This window comes from Lepidochelys kempii, chromosome 1 (genome assembly GCF_965140265.1).
Source record: "Lepidochelys kempii isolate rLepKem1 chromosome 1, rLepKem1.hap2, whole genome shotgun sequence".
NCBI lineage: Eukaryota > Metazoa > Chordata > Testudines > Cheloniidae > Lepidochelys > Lepidochelys kempii.
The window spans coordinates 289,263,534-289,288,573 of NC_133256.1; the positions used below are offsets into that span (position 1 = coordinate 289,263,534).

At 45.9% G+C, this 25,040-nt stretch overlaps 1 protein-coding gene across 3 annotated transcripts in view; it reads right to left on the reverse strand.

Annotated features, from left to right (window-relative positions):
• TBK1 (TANK binding kinase 1) overlaps positions 1 to 18,354 on the reverse strand; it is a 55,836-nt gene extending 37,482 nt beyond the window's left edge. Inside the window, exons 1-3 of one of the 3 annotated variants that reach the window (XM_073327888.1) lie at positions 18,130 to 18,354; positions 10,584 to 10,850; positions 1,651 to 1,770 (exon numbers count right to left, since the gene is read on the reverse strand). In XM_073327888.1, coding sequence (XP_073183989.1) covers positions 1,651 to 1,737 — 87 coding nt within the window. In that variant the 5' untranslated portion in view covers positions 1,738 to 1,770; positions 10,584 to 10,850; positions 18,130 to 18,354. The remainder of the gene's footprint in view (positions 1 to 1,650; positions 1,771 to 10,583; positions 10,851 to 18,129) is intronic. The other 2 variants (XM_073327890.1, XM_073327889.1) reach the window with 2 other exon arrangements.
• Positions 18,355 to 25,040: the final 6,686 nt, after the last annotated feature.

The following is a 25,040-nucleotide window of genomic DNA, read 5'->3' on the forward strand; positions in this document are numbered from 1 at the left end:
TTGGTTTAATAGGGGGCTGTAAGGAAAAACAAGCAGGAAGGAAAAAATGGCTCAAGATAAGCTACTACTTTACAAACACTTGAGGGTTGTTAACAGACAATGCCAGGACACATGAAGAACTTTAAACTCAAGACAATTTGAGAGAGAGAGACAAAATATATAATCTGATGACAAAGAACAGCCTCAACTCCCATCTAAATTCAGGTAATAAACACCGATTAGGGGGTAATTTTTCACAAAGATGGAGAAATCTGAGGGGTAACTTTAGATTTTACTATCTGTACAAAGATTAATTGAAAATCTTCTTCTAGAAAATTTGTGTAAGGCCCCAAATCCGTAGCCAGGTTTAAAAACTACAATTAATACAGTTTAGAACAACACACTTAAAAATTAGTTCCTGCTTTATGCCCCAATCTTCGAAAAAGTTACTCACATGGATTCAGTGGGGATAATAATGTAAAAGTGTTTCCAGGATTGTGGCTTTATTTATCTGCTGACCTGAATCCTGGGATTTTGCATTTTTCCTACCCCACTGGATAGCCATTACATCTCAAACAGCAGTGCAACTCCATATGCTTTTATAGTTTGTGATATCCTGAGCTATTTCAGGGGAAAACAAAAGCCACCCAAAAAACACCTTGGCAGATAAAAATCCTTTCAGTTTTTCTTTAAAATTATAAAATGATTGTTAATAATTTATAGTCAGGAGAAGGTATTAGCAGTTGGGTTATTTTTCTCACTGTTTTTATATACATTAGTAAGGCAATTAAAGAAATTAAGACATAATTAAGCACTCTGGATAACATTAAAACCAATCTACCCTATACTTAGCTCAATGGTTACCTGAACCTGACTATGGCATTGGGGCACTATCATAATATTAAATAATAATAAATTCAGATATTTAATAAATATCAATTCAGAAGTTTAGGTAAAGAGAGCCCAAACAGAATATTTATCTGGAATGAAGATTACCACCCCACCCAAATGAGTTCAGAAATAACAGTTTCTTTAAAAAGACACGGATATATATTTCTTTCCAATTTAAAAAGGACATATACGTTTAGTAATTTAGGCCCCAAAAGAGTCTTTTCTACTTGTTTATTTAAACATTTCCCTGCATTGTTGGAAACTCAACAGCATTGTACTTGTGCATAAGAACCAGAAACAGCATTGTGTACTTGTGCATAAGAATCAGAAAATGATTGCTTAATTTCACTGTCCAAACTGGATAAAATGCAAAAGGCATGGAGCAAGCACGTAAAAGCAAGTAAAAAGAATGGTACATTTTACAAATGCTTTCAGTATTAATACCGATTGGGTTATTAATAACAATGATAAAGATGTTTAAAAACACGTATCTTACACATTTTTTCCTGATTACTAGGGACATTAAAATAAAATATCATAAAAAAATTCAAAAAACTTTTCCATAAAAGGCTGATGAACAGATTTCAAGGGCTTTCACATTACAGGTGCCAGGTTTAATGATTGTTTTCTTACTGAATCCAGCCTGTGGATTTCCAAAACAACTTCCATGCATTAACAAAGGAAACAAGACAGGAAGACTATTTAAGAATTAATACAAGGATCCTTGTTCTTGAAAAAAATATTTATTATACGGTAACGAGTTTGTTTATCCACACAAACCTTATGTCGTCCACGAAAAACATTTGCAGTGGCTCCTTGTCCTAGAACGTCAGATAAAAGCCATAGATAATTGGAAGTGCTCTGCATGTTTTCTCTCGATTAGTCAATTCTCTTTTCAAGCTTAAAAATAAAAAACATAAATGTTACTGAGTATATTGCACACACAAAAATTAAAGGAAAATCAATACATTCTTAATGAAACAGAGAAACACTACTCCAGAGATTTAAAGAATTAACAAAGGAATTAAAAATCCACCAATTAGAGAGATGGGGAGGCAGGAAGAAAGGAAATGAAGGCAAGCTAAATGCTACCAGAAATGAAAATTAACACTGTATAAAATCTGTCACAGAGTTTGAGGTCGTCTTTTTCCCTTCCTCCATTTGAAAGAATCAACTAAAAATCAAATAAAGGTCTCAATAACGATTCTTTTGTAGGCTTCTAAATGTGGCACAAAGAGACTATAAAAGATAGAAGAAAATAATACAAAAGGTTTCAAATAATGTGGGAATTATGTCTTTCCTTTAAGAGAAGCAACATTTCTATAAGTTTCATGGTCCAGCATATCTGAGAGACTACACAGTGGAAGTGAGATAATGGCAGGTTTACATGATATCAAATATCAGAGGGGTAGCCGTGTTAGTCTGTATCCACAAAAACAACGAGGAGGCCGATGGCACCTTAAAGACTAACAGATTTATTTGAGCATAAGCTTTTATGGGTAAAAAACCCACTTCTTCAGATTCATGGAGTACTGGAATCCTCATTGTTTTTGTGATATCAAAGTAAGCCTGGCTCTGAAATAAGGAGTTTGTGACCCAGGGTCCTTTTGATGCCAACTGGGTTTAATAGGGATCCTTTCGTCAGGTATATACATAATAATTAACAAAAGAGTGGCATGTAAGGTCTTTACCAAGAGCCAGTAGCTTACATGGAAACATATGGATGGATAATATTTAAGACATTATGTATCTACACCAGTGTTCCCTCTAATTTTTCCCCCACACGTGCAGAATGAATTTTGTTATGTGCACCAATATGGAGGTGATGGGTGACACATCACCTTCATATTGGTGCAGATAACCAAAATTCATGTGGTGTGGGTAGGGCCAAGGAGTTTGGAGTGTGGGAGGGGGCTCAGGGCTGGGGCAGAGGGTTGGGGTGCAAGGGTGTGAAAGCTCTGGTTGGGGGTGCAGACTCTGGAGCGGGGCTGGGGATGAGGGATTTGGGACGCTGGACGGGGCTCCAGGCTGGGGGGTTCAGAGTGCTGGAGAGGGATCAGGGCTAGGACAGGGGGTTGGAGTGCAGGGGGGAGTGAGGGCTCCAGCTGGGGGTGCAGACTCTGAGGTGGGGCCAGGGATGAGGGGCTCAGGGCTGGGGGAGAGGGTTGGGGTGTGGGCTCCGGGGATGAGGGGTTTGGAGTGCAGAAGGGTGCTCTGGGGCTATAGCAGGGAGAGAGGACTCCCGCTCAGCTGTCTCTCCCTGCAGCAGCACCTGGGCTGGGGGGAGAGGCGCCCCTCCCCCGGACGGTCCGGACTGGGGATGGGTTCAGGCTGCCCCTCCCCAGGCTGTGGCAGGTCTGGGGTTGAGTTGGGGCTGGGGGAAGGGGAGCCCCTTCCTCCAGCCACAGCAGCGGGGCCAGGGGAGAAGCACCCATTCCCCAGCTGGTCCTGGTCAAGCGGGTTCCCTGAGCACCTGTGTGGCCCTAAATCAGCTGCTGTGTGGCTGTGCAGCTTACAGAGAACTTAAATCTACACTGGAAATTATGTTCTTAAAGTTAAAGACGGGTGACCAGGATGTGACAGGTTGTGGATAGATTCTGTTCAGCCATGGGATTAGGAGTCCCTTATCTTTCTGTGTCTGGTCAAGTATATATTGTGCATTGTATGTCTCACAATGGAAGTTGCGAAATCAACAACAGATTGTGAAAGCTATAGAAAGGACCACAAAGCAGGAGGTGATATATCTGGTATTGCAAGGAAAGAGATAGTATCCTTCCACTGAGGAGGCAAGAGGACAGCGTGACTTTTCTCATAACAGAAGATCACAAGGCAAGCCTTGGTATATAATATGCTGTGACAGGGTGTCTACCCCACACAAGACTGGAAGGGGTTAATATGGCTAGCTGGGCCAATTAACTCCATAGGCTGCACCTGGAGGAGCAACCAGGGAGTAGAGGATTGATTGGGAACAGGCTCAACTGGGCAGAAACAGGCAAGACTTCCACAAAGCCAGGGCATAGACCACAGAAGGGAGCTGCAGGGAAGTAGACAGCAATCACTCCCTGGGAGGAGGGAGGTGTGTTAAGGGGCTAAAGGTTAATCCACAGTTACTCCTGGAGATGAGGGAGGCTGGTGAACCCAGAGAACAGGGAAGCCAGGAGAGGGCTTAGGGGAAAGCAGCACGGTAGGACAGTGCAGGCCTTGGCTGCTGACTGGAGGGCCCCTGACCTGGAATCCAAAGTAGAGGACAGGCCTGCCTGCAGAGGTGACTTGTTGGAGGGGCATGAAGGGTTAAATGTGCTCCCCCACCCCGCCCCGCAGCCAGCCCTGGAGGGAGAGGAGAGGAGGGGTGGGGCGGGGCCAGAGCTTCTTCCAGCCAAATTACCTGGGACGTTGCCCGCCCAGTGCAACATAGCGGCTGACTGGGACAGAGCCTGGCTAGGGCAACGGCAGGCTGCCCCCCACCCAGGCTCAGCTTCTGGGGGCAGCAGCCGAGTGAGCTGGAGCTCTGGCATGCTCAGAGCTGGCACAGTGGGAGGACAGAGCCCCTTCCCCCCCACCCCTCCAGGTAATGTGTGGAGGGGATGGGGAGTGCCCTGGGCTGGGGGCAGGGTGGAGTCATGTGGGGGTGTCACATGGGGAGGTCACGTGTCCTTCCCTTTAGCTGGTGCCCCGAGCAGACTCCCTAGGATGGTTTGTCCAGGAAAGACTTTGTTGTTACATCACCCCATGTCGGGAAATATGTATGGTGACCCAGGCGGAGGCCAAGTCCCGAAGAGGAGGCTGAGATTCCTGGAGCAAGAGGGGCCGCAGGGTAAGACAGGATGGGTGAAGACACTTCCAAAGAAGGGTGCAATGTCTCGCAGAGCCAGTCCCCAGGATGGCCAGGAGGAGGACTACTAGCAGTGATCAGACCCTGTCACAAATGCTGGAAGGATTAAGTCAGTCTAGATTCTAGATCATGTGTTATGGTTGTTTTATATTTATCCGTTTGTTTCCAATACTTTTATTGGCTCACCTCAAATCTCTACATTTTATAAAATACATTTTTACTTGTTTTCACTATAAACATAAGAGTTGTGTATCAAGCAGAGCTATGCTCTGAGGTGTAACTGGTGAGCTGGAGGTACTGTTCTTTTGGGAGCAGTGGATTTGTGAATTCTGTGAGCATCCAGTGGACCAGGGGCTGGACACTTCAGGGGGCCCCTCAAAGGGCTTGAGGCCTAACCTGCAGAGGAAGAGCGGAGCCTGAGTAGGCTGAGGGAGGAGTGCTTGTGTTGCCTGTGGCCAGTAGAGTGGGGGTTCTGACCCCTGTCAGGCTCAGAAAGGCTTCCTTCTAGTAAGGGCACGGACAGGTAGTAGCGAAGTGCCGCCCAACTCTGGGTAACCCCAGGAAGTATGACAGGAGACTGAAAGATATGGCCCTACCTCAGTGTAAGTATGGATGCTCCAGATTGGTAGGTTCCAAGAAGCTAGTTTCACATGAGTCAGATAATTAAAGAACCATTGTAAACTCTAATATTTTAACTACTTGTTAGAAGTAGTAACTATTGCAACTGAAAGAAACTAAAGATTTTTCTCCAATTTTCAAGGGTTTTTTTTTTTTTTTGCTTTCTTAATTGTAGATCATTTGGGGTAGTGTCAATTTAACTATTTCCCAGTTATAGTCTGGGAATTTTCCTTGTTTGTGTGGGTCTTTCCCACTGGAGTGTGGGTTTTTGTTTTTTTGCCCTCCCCCTGCTTTCAGGAAGTGTGACTGTGAGCTCACAAAAAGCAGCAATGGGGTGCAGGAGCAGGTGAAATACCTGAAGCTACTTTTAAACACATTTGTTTTAATTAAAATTTCAGGCTGAAAGATTCTTTTTAAATCTAATAAAAATAACAATTTGCAAAACTGGTCAACTCAATCTGTAGTATAGTAGTACTCTTGGATTCCTCACTGAGCTCTCACATAGCAACCGCCACAATCTCCAGCTGGCTGAGACTCCATCCTATCCTGACAGGTTTCAGAGTGGTAGCCGTGTTAGTCTGTATCAGCAAAAAGAACAAGGAGTCTTTGTGGCATCTTAGAGACTAACAAATGTATTTGGGCATACGCTTTCATGGGCTACAACCCACTTCATCAGACGCATGGAGTAGAAAATACAGGCGCAAGTATAAATACATGAAAAGATGTGATTTGCCTTACCAAGTGTGAGGTAAGTCTAATGAGATAATTCAATTAACAGCAGGATACCAAGGGAGGAAAAATAACTTTTGAAGTGGTAATGGGAGTGGCTCATTTCAGAAAGTTGATAAGAGGGTGTGAGTAACAGTAGGGGGAAATTAGTACTGGGGAAATTAGGTTTAGGTTTTGTAATGACCCAACCGCTCCCAGTGGGTGGACAAAGACCTGGCCTCAGTTATTCATGCCTTCATAGAATATCAGGGTTGGAAGGGACCCCTGAAGGTCATCTAGTCCAACCCCCTGCTCGAAGCAGGACCAATTCCCAGTTAAATCATCCCAGCCAGGGCTTTGTCAAGCCTGACCTTAAAAACCTCTAAGGAAGGAGATTCTACCACCTCCCTAGGTAACGCATTCCAGTGTTTCACCACCCTCTTAGTGAAAAAGTTTTTCCTAATATCCAATCTAAACCTCCCCCACTGCAACTTGAGACCATTACTCCTCGTTCTGTCATCTGCTACCATTGAGAACAGTCTAGAGCCATCCTCTTTGGAACCCCCTTTCAGGTAGTTGAAAGCAGCCATCAAATCCCCCCTCATTCTTCTCTTCTGCAGGCTAAACAATCCCAGCTCCCTCAGCCTCTCCTCATAAGTCAGGTGTTCCAGACCCCTAATCATTTTTGTTGCCCTTCGCTGGACTCTCTCCAATTTATCCACATCCTTCTTGTAGTGTGGGGCCCAAAACTGGACACAGTACTCCAGATGAGGCCTCACCAATGTCGAATAGAGGGGAACGATCACGTCCCTCGATCTGCTCGCTATGCCCCTACTTATACATCCCAAAATGCCATTGGCCTTCTTGGCAACAAGGGCACACTGCTGACTCATATCCAGCTTCTCGTCCACTGTCACCCCTAGGTCCTTTTCCGCAGAACTGCTGCCTAGCCATTCGGTCCCTAGTCTGTAGCTGTGCATTGGGTTCTTCCGTCCTAAGTGCAGGACCCTGCACTTATCCTTATTGAACCTCATCAGATTTCTTTTGGCCCAATCCTCCAATTTGTCTAGGTCCTTCTGTATCCTATCCCTCCCCTCCAGCGTATCTACCACTCCTCCCAGTTTAGTATCATCCGCAAATTTGCTGAGAGTGCAATCCACACCATCCTCCAGATCATTTATGATCATCACCACTTGGCTGGACTACAGCAATGCAGTATAGGTGGGCATGGAACCTTCAGCACTCTGGAAACTCCAATTAATAGAAAATGCTGCAGTCTCTTTTCTCAGCAACACAGGCTACTGGGAGCACAATAGATCTGTCCTCTGCTCTCTACACTGGCTTCCCATAGAACTTTAAATGAAGTACAAGGTCTCAGTTTTTTCTCCCAAGTGGTTCATGACCTGGGCCCAGGATGCCCAAAAGACCATCTAAAGCTCTGGAACAAAGACTGTGTCAACAACTCCACTCTTCTGGCAAAATGGAATTCTACAACCACAGTAAAGCTCACTTGTGTGGGAGACAGAACTTTCTTGGGGACAGTCTGAGACTGTGGAATGACCTCCCCCATCCCCCAAGAACTAAGGACTACCCCAAACCCTGCCACTTTCCACTTCAACTGCAAAGCACACTTCTTTCACCTCACCTTCTCTAATAAAAACACATAACAGATATATGTATAAAAACAAACCAACCCATAATCTTTACCAAAACAAGACACTCCACTGCACATGCTCCTCCACCTGAGGCGAGGATGAGAGAACAGACAACATGAACTACTGGAAGGCGCTCAGATACTACAATGAGGAGCCAGACGGTATAAAGACTGATATAGAACAGAATGCCCATGTTTTGCACAGGCAGACCCTGGCACCTGAATAAAGTAGCCTACCGAATCAGGGCCTAAGTAACATAAATAAAAGCCACCCTATATGCTGTCCTTGGAAAGGTACAGATGATAACAGGCTCAACTCTCTTATACTACCATCGTAGACAGGAAAATTGTCAGCAACCAGAGTCCCATTCCTAGCCCTCAGATGGATTATAAACTGCTTCTGACGACAGGTGTGCCAGATAAGCAGCATTTTCCTGGATAGTTTCCCACAATTATTAATAATAGAACTCAATTGTGTTATGAGTTAATTCCTGATTTTTAATACAAAATTCTAAGTTGTCCAAATTTTAAAAAGGCCCACAACATATCTGTTTTAATTAAAGCAAAACTCTAATTTTTCATACACAACCAATACTATAATCTTATTGTTTCAGCAGAAGCCCAATACAACCAGCTATTACAGTGTCTCCAAACACTGTAATATCTCTCAATGCCTAAAGAAAACAGTAAGTTACCATAAATTATGGAACAGCAAAACTATGAACTCTTCAGAATTAAGGATAACCTGAATTAGTTCAGTTTTGTCATTCATCGTATCAGGATTTTTTTCCCCCCTATCGTCCCTTCCCTGCCAGCCCCCCAAGAAAAGCCTCTTTACTCTTCTTATGAAAAGCACTATCAAGCCCTGTGATAACAGGAAGAAGAGATAAAAGAACTTCCTGTTTTTAGCGAGATCTAAGGGAAACATATTTATCACCTAAGATGTTCAGCTGTTTGAAGAAATCATTGGTTTATACAACAACAAAGAAAGTCTGTAACAACACAGAAGGGGGTTTACCACAGGAAAATCAATAGAATGGAGGAAGTTGTGCTGCAATATCAAGTACAGTTAATCAGTCACATTATAGTGCTTAGCACAAGGCAGGAGCCTGCCTTTCTAACAGTACTCAGGGCAACACAGCATTAAAACAGGAATTTTCAAATTATTTTGGCTGAACAAGTTTCTACTTGTAATAATTTCTAATATTAGATTCTTATTAAGGTACATTACTATGTGTAAAGTGTTTCTTATAAGCCAGTCCCAAGGCATTTAGACAAGTCCAATCATCTTGTAATGTGTGAAATGCGGAGATACCAGGTAAAGACTTGGAATTCTTGCAAAATAGATCCAATGTTATGAAGCAGCTCCAATCTACTGTATTTTATCTATTTCCATCATTACTCATTCTTAACACATGAGCTAGGGAAGAAGAGCTCCATATAGCACAAAAGACAGCAAGCTGGCTGGTCACATGATGCTGGTGGGTCCTCCTCCTTTTCTCAAGCTGCTAAAAGGCATTAAAGAAAACTCAGAACAACAGCTCGTCAAAAAGCAGTGGAAATCTTCTCTAACATCTTTTCACCAAAACTTCAAAAATTCTCAACCAGCTCTACTAAAAGTACCTAAAATACTAGTCAAACATAATTTTCCCATATTGGTAACTGCTGTAGATGCCAAAAGAAATGTTATGCAGACCTGAATGGCAGGAGACAGGTCCCTGAGGCAATCTGCGGCAGTTTCTGTATTAAAACAAGGTCCATGCTATGAAAAAGCTTGAAAAAACACTGGACTAAAAATGTCTTCCAGATAATGAGACACACTACCTGTGATGTGCCAGGTGGCATGGACATAGTGAAGATGGGATTGATGCTTTGCATGATGCTATCTTGACTACCTCTTGCCAAGAGTCAAATCTACTGAATCTTGTTTGTTCAGCAGAAAAGTGCACATAGATAGTAAGTACACAAAGAATTCTGTCTTACCAATTTTATTCAGAAACTAAACAATTTAATAGCTGACTAGAAAGTGATCATCTCACAGCCCAATAGATACTAATGTGACATTTTTACATAAGAGGTCCCTTGTCCTCCTCCCCTCTTATTTTTAAAGGTAATGTATGCCAACACCAATAGAAAAAATTGCCTGAGCCATAGCACCCTACAAAACAGTATATCACGAGATCAGATCTAGGACTTCATTTGATGGATGACAAAAATCTAGCAGACAGGAAACCATTTACAATATGGTACAAAATATTGACAAAAATCTCAAACAGTGAAAATAGGAATCAGATCTAAGCCTAGGATATTTGTACTGATGTAACCACACTGATATAGCTGCACCAGTGGAAATGCTTTATGTACATGTGGAGCCTTGGTGCAAACAAGAGCTTGCACTTGTGATGACTGGGCCTACAAATTTACCCTAATTGTGAGTTCAACTGTAAATAGTTATAGAAAGTTTATAAAATGTCTCAGTAACCCATAACAACAAATGTTGACGCGAGAAGGTGTAAAAGGGAGTAAGACTGTATTAACCTAAACAAAAAGGCCTACTGATCTAATTCAAGAACTATGTTAAGGTCATGGCTGGTAAACAAGAGAAGTGCTGGACTGGAAATCAAAAGAACAAAACGGTTTTGTTGGAAATTAGGCCTAATGGGGGGGGGGGGGAGAGATGATGAGCTACTCCAGTGGTGCTCAGCCTTTCCAGACTACTGTACCCCTTTCAGGAGGCTGATGACTTGCAAGTTGTATCACAAGTTTCACCTCACAAACTATTTGCTTACAAAATCAGACATAAAAATACAAAAGAGTCACAGCACACTATTACGGAAAAATTGCTTACTTTCTCATTTTTATCATATAATAAATCAATTGGAATATAAATACTGTACTTACATTTCAGTTTATAGAGCAGTATAAACAAGTCATTGCCTCTGAAATTTTAGTTTCTACTGACTTTGCTAGTGCTTTTTATGTAGCCTGTTGTAAAACTAGGCAAATATCTAGATGAGTTGACGTACTCCCTGGAAGACCTCTGCATACCCCCAGGGGTATGTGTACACCTGATTGAGAACCACTGAGCTATTCTGCCCATCACTCCCTTTTGGGGTCTTCAAAAAGAGACTTCAGGAGGAAAAGCTGGCTCTGGTGAACGCTGGCTGGCTGAAAGACAAGAGAGGGGAAGGAAGAAACTTCACCATCATGGCTGCCATCCCAACTGTCTCCTGGGTCCCCAGACCTTCTTTATACTAATTCTGAGAAATGTCTGATCAGGACATCAGTTCCAAAGAGAGGGAACCAGATGAAACTGCCACCGTCACTTGCTGAATCCCAAACACTACCTGAGATGTGACTTTGTCGTCACCCCTCCTTGTGTGTTCTTTTCCTTCACCACTTTATTTCTTCTCTTTCCTATCTCTCCTTTTTCCTTCTGTTTAATATACAGTCTTGGCTGGCTAAGCAGATGCTTAGTTTGCAACACTGCTATAAGCCTGTAACCAGAAAAAGGAAGCTAAAAGCAATACCCTGAACAGCCTGATGCTAGTACAAGTATGTCAGGTCTCAGAGCAGCTGAAAACACTGTGCCACATCTTTGTTTTTTTTTCCAGCAGTGAGGTTGTAAGTGAGAAACAACACCAGAGACAGATGCTGCATTTTCTGTCTTTGCTGTTCTTTTCTTTCCTTTTCTGTGTGTGTTTTGTTTTCCTACGAATGGACATTCATAACAGCAATAATGCCAGCTCCAGCCCATCTCAGCTAACTTTTCCCAAAAATAACAGTAATTACAATCTTCAATACCATCTAAAAGACTGCACACAAGGGTTTTTTTTTTCTATTTTTGTAATCTTCTAAGGACTCTCCACAGCTAAAGGGAAAGGGAATAAGGGATTTTTTTTTAAATGAAAGACTTACTTAATACTTTACATTTCAAATGCTCTAACTTTCTCTTTTCCCCCTATATCTTTAATAAAGGGGTTTTAAATGTTTAATAATGAGTTTGCCATGGTTTTAAGCAGGCTCAGATCTTTGCATTCCAAACCTTGAACTTTATTGAAAACTGTTTCATGTTGGACAGTTATAGGGTCATATTAACATCTTTGTTCCTGGGGCCCATATATTCCTTCCTAAATAAATACAATACACCATTGCAACTTACTCTGTTTTCACCCTATCCAAGGTGAAAAATAACCATTCCCCCAACATCACAACCCTCAATTTAAAGGAATAACGCAGTTGTATTCTGATCTGCTTTTAACAATCTTCAATCAACTTTCTATTTAACTTCTAAAAATATAACTTGCTATATCTTTCTCTTGTTTTTGTTTTACTTCCTTTCCCATTCTGGCTTCACTCCACCTTTTTTCTTACAATAGTTCAGAATGTTTCTTTTTATGTGTATGCTGCATCTATTACTTTCTCTTTTTTCTCTGTCTTTACCACCTCCTCCTCTTCCCAAATCCACTCACTCTTTTCTCCCTTAGAGATTTAGGATACTGACTGATGTTACTAAAATGGAGACACCCAGAAAGAGAGTGCATTTAAAACTGTGGGGAGAAGTGGACAAAACAGAGCACATAGTACACAACATAGCAGGACAAAAGAAAAGTATACAAGGTAAGGCAAAAACTAAGAAAAAAGGAAACCGATACTAAAAATGCCGGAAAAGATACACATTCCCTTCTCTGTAATCTCTCTCCTTTTTCCCCAGAGCTAGGGAGCGGATTTTTCATTTAAACCTATTTTTTCAAATTGCTAGGAATAATTTCTCACATGTCTTTGTACCTTGGATATTAGATTAGAATGTCTCCCTGTCTCAACCTGTCCTTTGTCCTCCTTGCATGACTGTGCCTTTCTGAACTAGCTCTAAAAATTTTGTTTCATTTTCACTTCTAGCTTATGATCACAGATGAGGAAGTAGTTCTGTACAGGGACCTAAAAGCAGTCTAGCTTACTATTTGTTTTAATTTGTTCTTCCCAATGACTCATATGTTGATATTTTAGGTTTTGGTTTAGCATCCTGACCATTTTTCAGTTTTTGGTGGGGAGGTTTGCTCTATTTGTCAGCAGGTTAGCGTTTGGTGAATTCAGGAAGGGATTGTATATAATAAGAATGGATTGCGGATTATTTTGCATTGACTGCTTTGGTTGAGATGAGAAATTTAGTGCTCTTTCTTGTATGTTAGTCAGCAGGAGGAACTGACCCAGTTTTGCTTTGCATGCATAATACCTAGGACTCGAAAAATTTACCAGACCTGTAATAGCTGGAAGACTTAACAAAGCTGAGAGGTCCCTCTGTCTAGGGGCAATGCCTAAAGGAGAAGGCAAACTCTGACCACCCCCACACCAAAGCTGCTGGGATTCCTACTGAGGTACTCTTCCTGGGAACTCATCCATTGTTGTTTCTAGTACATTCAAAAGCCCTTACCCACTGGAAAGGAGGAGCATTCTTTTTCTCTGAAACTCCTGGCTTCTAGTCTGCTGCCCTTCTCTCTGCTTCTGCTTTTTCAGCCTCCTCCCCAGCAAATATCATTTGTATTATGAAGATGCCCAAAACCTCCAATGTGCTAGTTGTTGTACAAACACTTAAGACATGAACTATGCCCTCAAGATCTTAAGAATATAAGGGTCAGACGGGGTCAGACCAATGGTCCATCTATCCCAGTATCCTGTTCACTTCAGAGGGAATGAACAGAACAGGGCAATTTATCGAGTGATCCACCCATTGTTGTTCAGTCCCATCTTCTGGCAGTCAGAGGGTTAGGGACACCTAGAGCATGGGGTAGCATCCCTGGCCATCTTGAATAATACCCACTGATGGGCCTATCCTCCATGAACTTATCTAATTCTTTTTATAACCCAGTCATAGTTTTGGCTTTCACAACATCCCCTGGCAACGAGCTCCGTGGGTCGATTGTGCATTGTGTGAAGAAGTACTTTTTTATGTTTATTTTAAACCTGCTGCCTATTAATTTCATTGGTGACACCTAGTTCTTGTGTTGTGTAAAGGGGTAAATAACACTTCCTTATGCACTTTCTCCACACCATTCATGATTTTGTAGACTTCTATCATATCCCCACTTAGTTGTCTCTTTTCTAAGCTGAAAACTCCCAGTCCTTTTTATCTCTTCTCATATGGAAGCTGTTCCATCCCCCTAATCATTTTTATTGCTCTTCTCTGTACTTTTTCCAACTCTAATATATCTTTTTTGAGATGGGGCAACCCAGAACTGCATACAATATTCAGGGCACGGACATACCATTGATTTATATAGGGCATTATGATATTTACTATTCCCTTATCTATCCCTTTCCTAATGCAGCCTAACGTTGTTAGTTGTTGGGGTTTTTTGACAGACACTGCACAGATGTTTTCAGAGAACTATTCACAATGACTCCAAGATCTGTCTTGAGTGGTAACAGCTAATGTAGACCCCTTCATTTTGTAGGTATAGTTGGAATTATGTTTTCCAATGTGCATTACTTTGCACTTAACATTGAATTCCATCTGTCATTTTGTTGTTCAGTCACCCAGTTTTCTGAGATACCTTTGTAATTCCTCCCAGTCTGCTTTAGACTTAACTATCTTGAGTAATTTTGCATTGTCTGCTACCTTTGCCACCTTACCGTCTACCCCTTTTTCAAAATCATTTATGAACATGTTGAACAGCACTGATCCCAATACAGATCCTTGGGAGACCAAACTTTTTACCTCTCTCCCTTTATTTCCTGTCTTTTAATCAGTTACTGATCCATAAGAGGACCTTCCCTCATATCCCATGACTGCCTACTTTGCTTAAGGGCCTTTGGTGAGGGACCTTGTCAAAGACTTTCTGAAAGTCCAACTACACTGTATACACTGGATCACCCTTGTTCACATGATTCTTGAACAGCGCCCCGCCAAGAATTCTAATAGATTGGGGAAAAGCCACATGGACTTTTCCCCAACATATCATATCCATCTGTGTGTCTAATAATTCTGTTCTTTACAATAGTTTCAACTAGGGCTGCTGCACGATTAAACAAAAGAAATCGTATTTTTCAATTCACTGTTGTAACTGGCGTTGCAAGACATTTATGTGCCAAATGCGCTAAAGGTTCATATCCTTTATGCTTCGGCCATCGTTCCAGAGGACATGCTTCCATGCTGACGACGTTTGTTAAAAAAATAATGCATTAATTTAATTTGTGACTGAACTCCTTGGGGGAGAACTGTACGTCTCCTGCTGTTTTACCCACAGTCTGCCAAATATTTCATGTTATAGCTGTCTCGGATGATGACCCAGCACATGTTGTTCATTTTAAGAACACTTTCACTGCAAATTTGACAAAATGCAAAGAAGATACCAATGTGAAATTTCTAAAGGTAGCTACAGCACTTGACCCAAGGTTTAAGAATCTGAAATGCCTTCCAAAATCTGAGAGGGATGAGGTGTGGAGCATGCTTTCAGAAGTCTTAAAAGAGCAACACTCTGATGCAGAAACTAAAGAACCCAAACCACCAAAAAAGAAAATCACTCTTCTGCTGGTAACATCTGACTCAGATGATGAAAATGAACGTGCGTCAGTCTGCACTGCTTTGGATCGTTATTGAGCAGAACCCATCGTCAGCATGGACGCATGTCCTCTGGAATGGTAGTTGAAGCATCAAGGGACATATGCATTGTTAGCGCATCTGGCATGTCAATATCTTGCAGCACTGGCTACAACAACAGTGCCATGCAAACACCTGTTCTCAATTTCAGGTGACAGTGTAAACAAGAAGCAGGCAGCATTATCTCCCATAAATGTAAATAAACTTGTTTGTCTTAGCAACTGGCTAAACAAGAAGTAGGACTGAGTGGACTTGTAGGCTCTAAAGTTTTACATTGTTTTATTTTTGAATGCAGTTTTTTTGTACATAATTCTACATTTGTAAGTTCAACTTTCATGATAAAAGAAAAGAAGCACTTGTGGCACCCTAGAGACTAACAAATTTATTTGAGCATAAGCTTTCGTGAGCTACAGCTCACTTCATCGGATGCATTCAGTGGAAAATACAGTGGGGAGATTTATATACATAGAGAACATGAAACAATGGGTGTTACCATATTCACTGTAAGGAGAGTGATCACTTAAGGTGAGCTATTACCAGCAGGAGAGCGGGGGCGGGGAGGTGAACCTTTTGTAGTGATAATCAAGGTGGGCCATTTCCAGCAGTTGACAAAAACGTCTGAGGACAAGGGGGGAGGGGGGAATAAACATGGGGAAATAGTTTTAGTTTGTGTAATGACCCATCCACTCCCAGTCCCTATTCAAGCCTAAGTTAATTGTATCCAGTTTGCAAATTAATTCCAATTCAGCAGTCTCTCATTGGAGTCTGTTGGAGAACACTTCAATGTCTTTGGCACTCGATTACAGACCTAAAAGTTGCAATTCTTCAACAAAAAAACTTCAAAAAACAGACTCCAATGAGAGACTGCTGAATTGGAATTAATTTGGAAACTGGATACAATTAATTTAGGCTTGAATAGGGACTGGGAGTGGATGGGTCATTACACAAACTAAAACTATTTCCCCATGTTTATTTCCCCCTCCCCCCTTGTTCCTCAGATGTTTTTGTCAACTGCTGGAAATGGCCCACCTTGATTATCACTACAAAAGGTTCCCCTCCCCGCCCCCGCTCTCCTGCTGGTAATAGCTCACCTTAAGCGATCACTCTCCTTACAGTGTGTATGGTAACACCCATTGTTTCATGTTCTCTATGTATATAAATCTCCTCACTGTATTTTCCACTGAATGCATCCGATGAAGTGAGCTGTAGCTCACGAAAGCTCATGCTCAAATAAATTTGTTAGTCTCTAAGGTGCCACAAGTCCTCCTTTTCTTTTTGCGAATACAGACTAACACAGTTGCTACTCTGAAATCTTTCATGATAAAGAGATTGCACTACAGTACTTTTATTAGGTGAATTGTAAAATAGTATTAGGTGAATTGAAAATATAGCTTCTCTGCAGTGGCCTTGTCTTCTCTGAGTGCTCCTTTAGCAGCTCAATTGTCCAGTGGCCCCATGTTTGGCAGGCTTCCTGCCTCTCATGTACTTAAAAAATAATCTGCTGTTAGTTTGTGTCTTTGGCAAGTTGCTCTTCAAATTCCTTTTTGGCCTGCCTAATTATACTTTTATACCTGACTTGCCAGAGTTTATGTTCCTTTCTATTTTCCTCAGTAGGATATTACCTTTTAAATTTAAAAGGTATCTTTTTGTCTCTAGCTGCCTCCTTTTATTCTTCTCCATGAACTTATCTAGTTCTTTTTTTAATCCTGTTATAGTCTTGGCCTTCACAACATCCAAAAACTGGAACTACTCCAACAGATAGAATTATTTTCTTAAATGAAAGTTTGAAAGCTTATATTCCACAAAAGATAATGGTTCCCACCTCCTCCTCTCTTCCCCCCACTCTTTCCCCATAGGTGCCTAGTCGAAGAGGCTACAAGATTTAAAAACATAAAATAATTCAGTGGTTCTTAAACTTTTGTACTGGTGACCCCTTTCACATAGCAATCCTCTGGGTGCAATCCCTCCTTATAAATTAAAAAACATATTTTTATATATTTAACACCATTATAAATGCTGTAGGCAAAGTGGGGTTTGGGGTGGAGGCTGACAGCTTGTAACCCCGCCATGTAATAACCTCAGGACGCCCTGAGGTGTTGTGACCCCCAGTTTGAGAACCCCTGAAATAAGTGAATGAACTGTGGTTCAGTTTTGAGATGAGGGCATTAAAGCTCATATGCATCCATGAACAAATCAGGATACCATCCTTGGAGCCGGAAACCATGTCACCTAGGCACCAATTCGATGCCTTACCCACCATGCCGATCACTTCTAGGGCAACTCCCTCCTCCATCTGGACAGACTTTAAAGGCAGCTTGTAAAATCTCTCGCTCCAGTACCAAAGGATTTTGCTGCGTTTAATGTTGAAGACGTTGCAAGTCTCAGGCACGCGGCCACAACTCACCAGCGCTGTCACCCCAAGGCGAGCCCCAGCAGCCCCAGGCTGATGCTCGCTGCCCTAGGACTAGGGCCCAGCTTGGGGAACCAAAGGCGCCTCACAGACCTGCCCCCTCCCGGCACCGGGGGCAGAGCACACGGGGCCTGGTCAGGTCACCGGGACGGTGGGGGGCCGGCACAGTGCTGGGCTGTTGGGGGGCTGGAGCGGAGCCGCCAGGCCGCCCCCAGGAGCGGCGGGCTCACCGGGCGAGCTCCTGTTCCCTCTCCCGACTCGGTCCCGAGCTCGGGCAGCAAGTCACTGGCGGGACCGATCCCCGCACCCTTCCCCCTTGGCCCCGGCTTGTCACAGCCCAGCCTCCGGCAGCGGCCCTAGCCCCGGCTCCCACCACAGCGCCGAGACCACCCCGAGAGCCGCCACCCCTCCCGCGCGGGACCGGCCCGGCCCGGCCCTACCTGCAGACAGCGGCCCCGTCCCAGCGCCGCGATCCGCGACTCCCGCCTGGCCCTGCCAAGCTAAAGCTTGTTCCCGCCGCTTCCGGCTTCCTGCAACGGCGGCGCTGGGGAGGCGGGGCGGTGCCGTTGCGTGTCAGGCCTGGCCGTGCCGCCCCGCGGGTACTTCCCACGGGCTCCCCGGGCCCAGCCGGGGGGCCCCGCCCCGCACGGAGCTCTGCGGCAGGCCCCAGCCCGCTCCGATCCGGCGACACCGACATCCCCCTCAGAGCCCCAGCCGCCCTGCTCATCCCCATCCAGCACCTCAGACCCCCCCCCCCCGCCCTGCTCATCCCCATCCAGCACCTCAGACCCCCCCCCCGCCCTGCTCATCCCCATCCAGCACCTCAGACCCCCCCCTCGCCCTGCTCATCCCCATCCAGCACCTCAGACCCCCCCCGCCCTGCTCATCCCCATCCAGCACCTCAGACCCCCCCCCGCCCTGCTCATCCCCATCCAGCACCTCAGACCCCCCCCCGCCCTGCTCATCCCCATCCAGCACCTCAGACCCCCCCCTCGCCCTGCTCATCCCCATCCAGCACCTCAGACCCCCCCCCTCGCCCTGCTCATCCCCATCCAGCACCTCAGACCCCCCCCGCCCTGCTCATCCCCATCCAGCACCTCAGACCCCCCCCTCGCCCTGCTCATCCCCATCCAGCACCTCAGACCCCCCCCCCGCCCTGCTCATCCCCATCCAGCACCTCAGACCCCCCCCCGCCCTGCTCATCCCCATCCAGCACCTCAGACCCCCCCCCGCCCTGCTCATCCCCATCCAGCACCTCAGACCCCCCCCTCGCCCTGCTCATCCCCATCCAGCACCTCAGACCCCCCCCCGCCCTGCTCATCCCCATCCAGCACCTCAGACCCCCCCCCCCGCCCTGCTCATCCCCATCCAGCACCTCAGACCCCCCCCGCCCTGCTCATCCCCATCCAGCACCTCAGACCCCCCCCCGCCCTGCTCATCCCCATCCAGCACCTCAGACCCCCCCCTCGCCCTGCTCATCCCCATCCAGCACCTCAGACCCCCCCCCCGCCCTGCTCATCCCCATCCAGCACCTCAGACCCCCCCCCGCCCTGCTCATCCCCATCCAGCACCTCAGACCCCCCCCGCCCTGCTCATCCCCATCCAGCACCTCAGACCCCCCCCCGCCCTGCTCATCCCCATCCAGCACCTCAGACCCCCCCCCCGCCCTGCTCATCCCCATCCAGCACCTCAGACCCCCCCCGCCCTGCTCATCCCCATCAAGCACCTCAGACCCCCCCCCCGCCCTGCTCATCCCCATCCAGCACCTCAGACCCCCCCCGCCCTGCTCATCCCCATCCAGCACCTCAGACCCCCCCCCGCCCTGCTCATCCCCATCCAGCACCTCAGACCCCCCCCGCCCTGCTCATCCCCATCCAGCACCTCAGACCCCCCCCGCCCTGCTCATCCCCATCCAGCACCTCAGACCCCCCCCTCGCCCTGCTCATCCCCCTCGCCCTGCTCATCCCCATCCAGCACCTCAGACCCCCCCCCGCCCTGCTCATCCCCATCCAGCACCTCAGACCCCCCCCCCGCCCTGCTCATCCCCATCCAGCACCTCAGACCCCCCCCGCCCTGCTCATCCCCATCCAGCACCTCAGACCCCCCCCGCCCTGCTCATCCCCATCCAGCACCTCAGACCCCCCCCCGCCCTGCTCATCCCCATCCAGCACCTCAGACCCCCCCTCGCCCTGCTCATCCCCATCCAGCACCTCAGACCCCCCCCCTCGCCCTGCTCATCCCCATCCAGCACCTCAGACCCCCCCTCCCTGCTCATCCCCATCCAGCACCTCAGACCCCCGCCCTGCTCATCCCCATCCAGCACCTCAGACCCCCCCCTCGCCCTGCTCATCCCCCTCGCCCTGCTCATCCCCATCCAGCACCTCAGACCCCCCCCCGCCCTGCTCATCCCCATCCAGCACCTCAGACCCCCCCCTCGCCCTGCTCATCCCCATCCAGCACCTCAGACCCCCCCCCCGCCCTACTCATCCCCATCCAGCACCTCAGACCCCCCCCGCCCTGCTCATCCCCATCCAGCACCTCAGACCCCCCCCCGCCCTGCTCATCCCCATCCAGCACCTCAGACCCCCCCCTCGCCCTGCTCATCCCCATCCAGCACCTCAGACCCCCCCCCCGCCCTGCTCATCCCCATCCAGCACCTTAGACCCCCCCCTGCCCTGCTCATCCCCATCCAGCACCTCAGACCCCCCCCTCGCCCTGCTCATCCCCATCCAGCACCTCAGACCCCCCCCTCGCCCTGCTCATCCCCATCCAGCACCTCAGACCCCCCCCCGCCCTGCTCATCCCCATCCAGCACCTCAGACCCCCCCCGCCCATCCTGCCTCAGACTACCCCGCCATCCCCTCCTAGTCCCAAACGTCCGTCGTTGTAGCCCACCTGTCCCCTCCCGACTACTGCCATCCCTCTTCGCAGACACCCCCTCCCCATCATGTATTTCCAGAGGGTTTCGCTGCTCCTTGCCAACAGCCGAAGACTATTGAGACGCTGGAGTGGTGTGTTCAGGTTGTGGAGGGGGCTGTTCTCTTGTGGTTAGACTTATGCTCCTAGCTCCCCACCCTAGCTCCTGTACCCCTTATCCCTCTAGATGGCCTCAGTCCATTTCCCCCCCCCCCCTTAACTCCATCGCAGCTTCTCTCCACCTACCATCCTACCCCCCTTTTTTGTATTCTCTGTCATCCCTTCCACCCCTTGCATTCCAGTCACGCTTCCTGGCCCGCTGCAGCAGAAGCACTGAGAGCACAAGAGAGGTAGTATCCCTCATCTCGCTTACGGTGACACTGTATCTATCCTTCGGCACCTAGGAGGAGCCTGAGCAGGCGACGCTTTGCTCAGTCTTGGCAGCCCTGGGTTGGAGCATGCTCATTGCCGATGGAATGTAGCTGCTAAACTCTAGGCAAGTATCTACCGATCATATGCAAACAGATTTTTTTTTGTATTGGAGGCTTAGAACTAGGCCAAATGTAGGTGAATTTTCAAAGGAACTACAGAAGGCACAGTCATGACACTCGAGTGACACCCCAGCCCCATCCTGCACCACTTCCAAATTTCAAGTTCACACCCCAAAGCATGAAGCTCCAAAGCTTCTCAACAAAACAGATGTGAACATTTTTTTTAACAATACCAGGAAGGGTAGAATCATGGAAAACATTGCTAGCAGCAAGAAAGTTATTGTGTAAAAAATTTCCCCTTTTGTAGCCCAGTATCAGACATATGTGAAGTAGCGAGCAGTGAAAATAAATAAGAGATGGATAAAGTAGTAGACTGAGATAGGGAGAGTCCCCCAAAAAATTAATTGCCAAAAGGGCAAACTGTTTCTGGATCACCAAATGTAGCACCTTCTTGCCAAAGGATGCCTGTGTAGAGGACAGAAAGTCCATTTTCTAGTGTCTGTTATGTCCTGACTGAGAGCTTCTGGAACGAATCATGCAAAGTATATAGTTTTAAAGTAAGATTCCGTAGATCACTGGTTTAATCCAGTAGGTCACAGCATGCAGCTTCTCTGGTTGTAGCTAACTGAACTCCCCCTAGTCAAAACAAAAGCGTGGAATGGGCTAAAGTGATCCAACTGCCAAACTTACTCTAAAAGACTGGCACAAATAACAGAATGGATTCTCCATAAACACTAGCGTCTAACAAACAGAAGTTAATAGAGGCCCATGTTGCTGCCCTACAGATTTCCTCAGTGGAAGAACAGATTGGTGACTTCATAAATAGAAAGAAAGATCTTGTGCCTTGATGACGTCAGGAACAGGTAAACCTGATGCCTTCTTTGCCTCTACAATGCATAACTTGACCAATCTGGTCACAGTTTGAACACCTAGAGCCCTTGGCACTTCAGGTGAAAGGAAATGATCTTGTCAGTTCAGTGCACTTAAGACAGATCTTTGGTGTTCTATGAACATCCAGATTATGCCAGTTTTTCTTCAGGATGTTGTGGCTTTGGACTGAATGACAGGACTACCTTCTGTGAGGAATAGAAAGAGGAGTTTACTTTTGGCAAGAAGATTCTGGGGTCATGATGAATTTCCGGCCTGGATAACACTGCCAACTCCAAAAACTCATCTTGCAGATGTGATAGTGACCAAGAAACAGGTTTTGTTGGATAGACAGAATGGTGCGACTAATGTTCATGATTCAAAACTGTGTGTGATCAGGGCTTCTAGCACCAGTGGGTCCCATATAGAAAAGATTTGTCTGACAACAGGTCTAGCCAGTCTGAGTGGTCTGAGAGATCTGGGTACTTGAAGATTATCTGCCAATAGACCCAGTATGTAAGATGCTACTTATATCTGACACCTAGCATGCAACAGTGGTGGGCTGGAATCCTTTTTCCCCACTATCTTGAAGAAACCCAGAATAGCTGGGATGCTAGGGTCCTTGGGGCTTCTGTTGTTTTCCTGATATTAGCTAAACCTAGTCCAGATGGAGAAGTAGGCCTTTAGCGTCGAAGCTCATGTAGAGAAGAGGCAAGTCCCAACAATTTTGGAGGACAGACTGAATGCAATTAATATTCCCTCTCAATAGCCATGCTATCAGCTGTAGACATTTTGGGTCTAGATGAAGGATAGGGTATGCGTGACTGGTGTTGGTCTCACTGCTAGATGCAGTGGGGGTTTTAGTGCCAAGTCTATCAGAACTGAAAACCAGTGTCCTGGAATGATCACCTTTGCTACTTTTCACCTTACCTTCTGACCTTCCCTAGAAGAAATGGATATGCATAAAGGCAGCCCTGTGGCCATCTGTCTGAACTCGTAGAGGCAGTACTACCACCTCTGGTTGTGCCATGTAATCTGCAGTACCAGAGGTTTCCCCTGGAAGAGGAGAGCTCTCCTTCCTCACTAGAAGAGACAGTGCTCGAGTCAGAGTTCTTATATTTCTTTCCCTTTCATTTTTTGGCCCTTTTCATCTGCTTCACAGGAGTTGCCACCCAGCCCTGGCAGGGTCTCTTGTGACACTTTATCTAGTGCCTTGAGTCCCTTAGATGTGTCTTCTTTTGTGTCCTCCCCCTCAGAGTCACACACTCTATGCCAGGGGGGAGTGGGGGCTCATTGCTAGAGTCCCAGGGTTTGTTTCAGAAGGGGAGCTGTGTACCAGCCCAGAGCACTTAGGACTGCCTTCAATATTTGTGGGGGCATATGAGCCCTTAAAGTTTTTTTCCTCCCTTCTGGCTCAGGTCTACCCCAGGACTTGACCCCTGAGCTGGTCAGCTGGTATCCTCTTGACCCTTAGATTGCCTCCTTGACATGGTCTGCTGCTCCTGATCAGGTCTTTCCACACTGGAGTTATGGCTCCTTAGGACAAGTGGGGACTAGATATGTCTGTTCTTACTACCAGGGCATGGCCCCGTAGAGCTGAGGGTCAGCAGGCTGTGACCAAGGAGGGCATAATTTGCACTCTGAAGAGCCTGTAAGTTCTGCCTCACATACGGACAGTTTTGGCTCTTCAAAGTTCCACAGCCAGCTAAGAAACTGCAGCACCTTTTCCAAAAACACTTAGCTTGTATCCTAGGAAAATACCTGGGCTTGTTAGGCACTTAAATCTGCCATACAGTTATAACTCCTTCCACTCATGGTTGTAGCTAGTACGTAGGCAAGTGGAGTACATGATAGAGAAGGTGTCATAAGGAGATTGCAAAAGAGGCATGTGCTAGAAGGGAGTATGTGCTAGAATAAGGTCATAAGAAGCCAATGCCTGAGGAGGAAGGGGGGGGGGGGGGGAACAAACCTCAGCGTACCGTAGTGGTTGACTGCTCTCACCCTCAAAGTGCCCATTTAGCATCTCACAAAAAAAAAAAAAACAAGAATTTTGGCTGGCGAGCCCACGCATGGTCTGGAAGGACAGTCATCACCAGACTCCCCTCTTTGGAAGTATCTGGACATGTTTAACACTCAGAGGATGCTTTTCCTGCTTCAGCGAAGACTACAGGTACCACTTAAGAGTTGGAATTACAGTCGAAGCTCAGTTTCACAAACTCCCATCTTACAAATGACCAGTTATACAAACCATTTATCCTCAAGGGGTGGAGGGAAGAGAACAGTCTCACTAAACCTAAAATCCAGGCATGTAATGGTGAGTGTGAGCTGCAAGCCCATTATTCATTTGCCTCAGCAGGTGGGAGAGATGTGGGTGGAACTTGGGCTCTACCCCAAACATGCCAGCCAGCACAGCTGAAGGGGCACATGGAAGGTAGTAATTTGCTATTATCCAGGACCAAATGCAGCCAGGAGCAAGCAGGAAGAAATCTGGCCTGAGGCATAATTGCTACCTTGCACCCTCCAGTCTAGCCCTTACATAATTAGTAGGGCTGTCAAGCAATTAAAAAAACGTAATCGAGATTAATTACATTGTTAACAATTTATTTCAATATTTTGGAGGTTTTCTACATTTTCAAATATATTGATTTCAATTACAACACAAAATACAAAGTGCACAGGACTCACTTTATATTTCTGATTACACGTATTTGCACGGTAAAAAACAAAAGAAAGGAATAGTATTTTTCAATTCACCTAATACAAGTACTATAGTGCATTCTCTATCATGAAAGTTGAACATACAAGTATAGAATTAGGTACAAAAAAATCTGCATTCAAAAATAAAAAATGTAAAACTTTAGAGCCTACAGTCCACTCAGTCCTATTGTTCGGCCAATTGCGCAGACAAACAAGTTTGTGTACATTTGCAGGAGAGAATGCTGCCCACTTCTTGTTTAAGTCACCTGAAAGCGAAAACAGGCATTCTCATGGCACTGTTGTAGCTGGCGTCACAAGATATTTACGTGCCAGGTGCTCTAAAGATTCATATGTCCCTTCATGCTTCAACCACTGTTTGA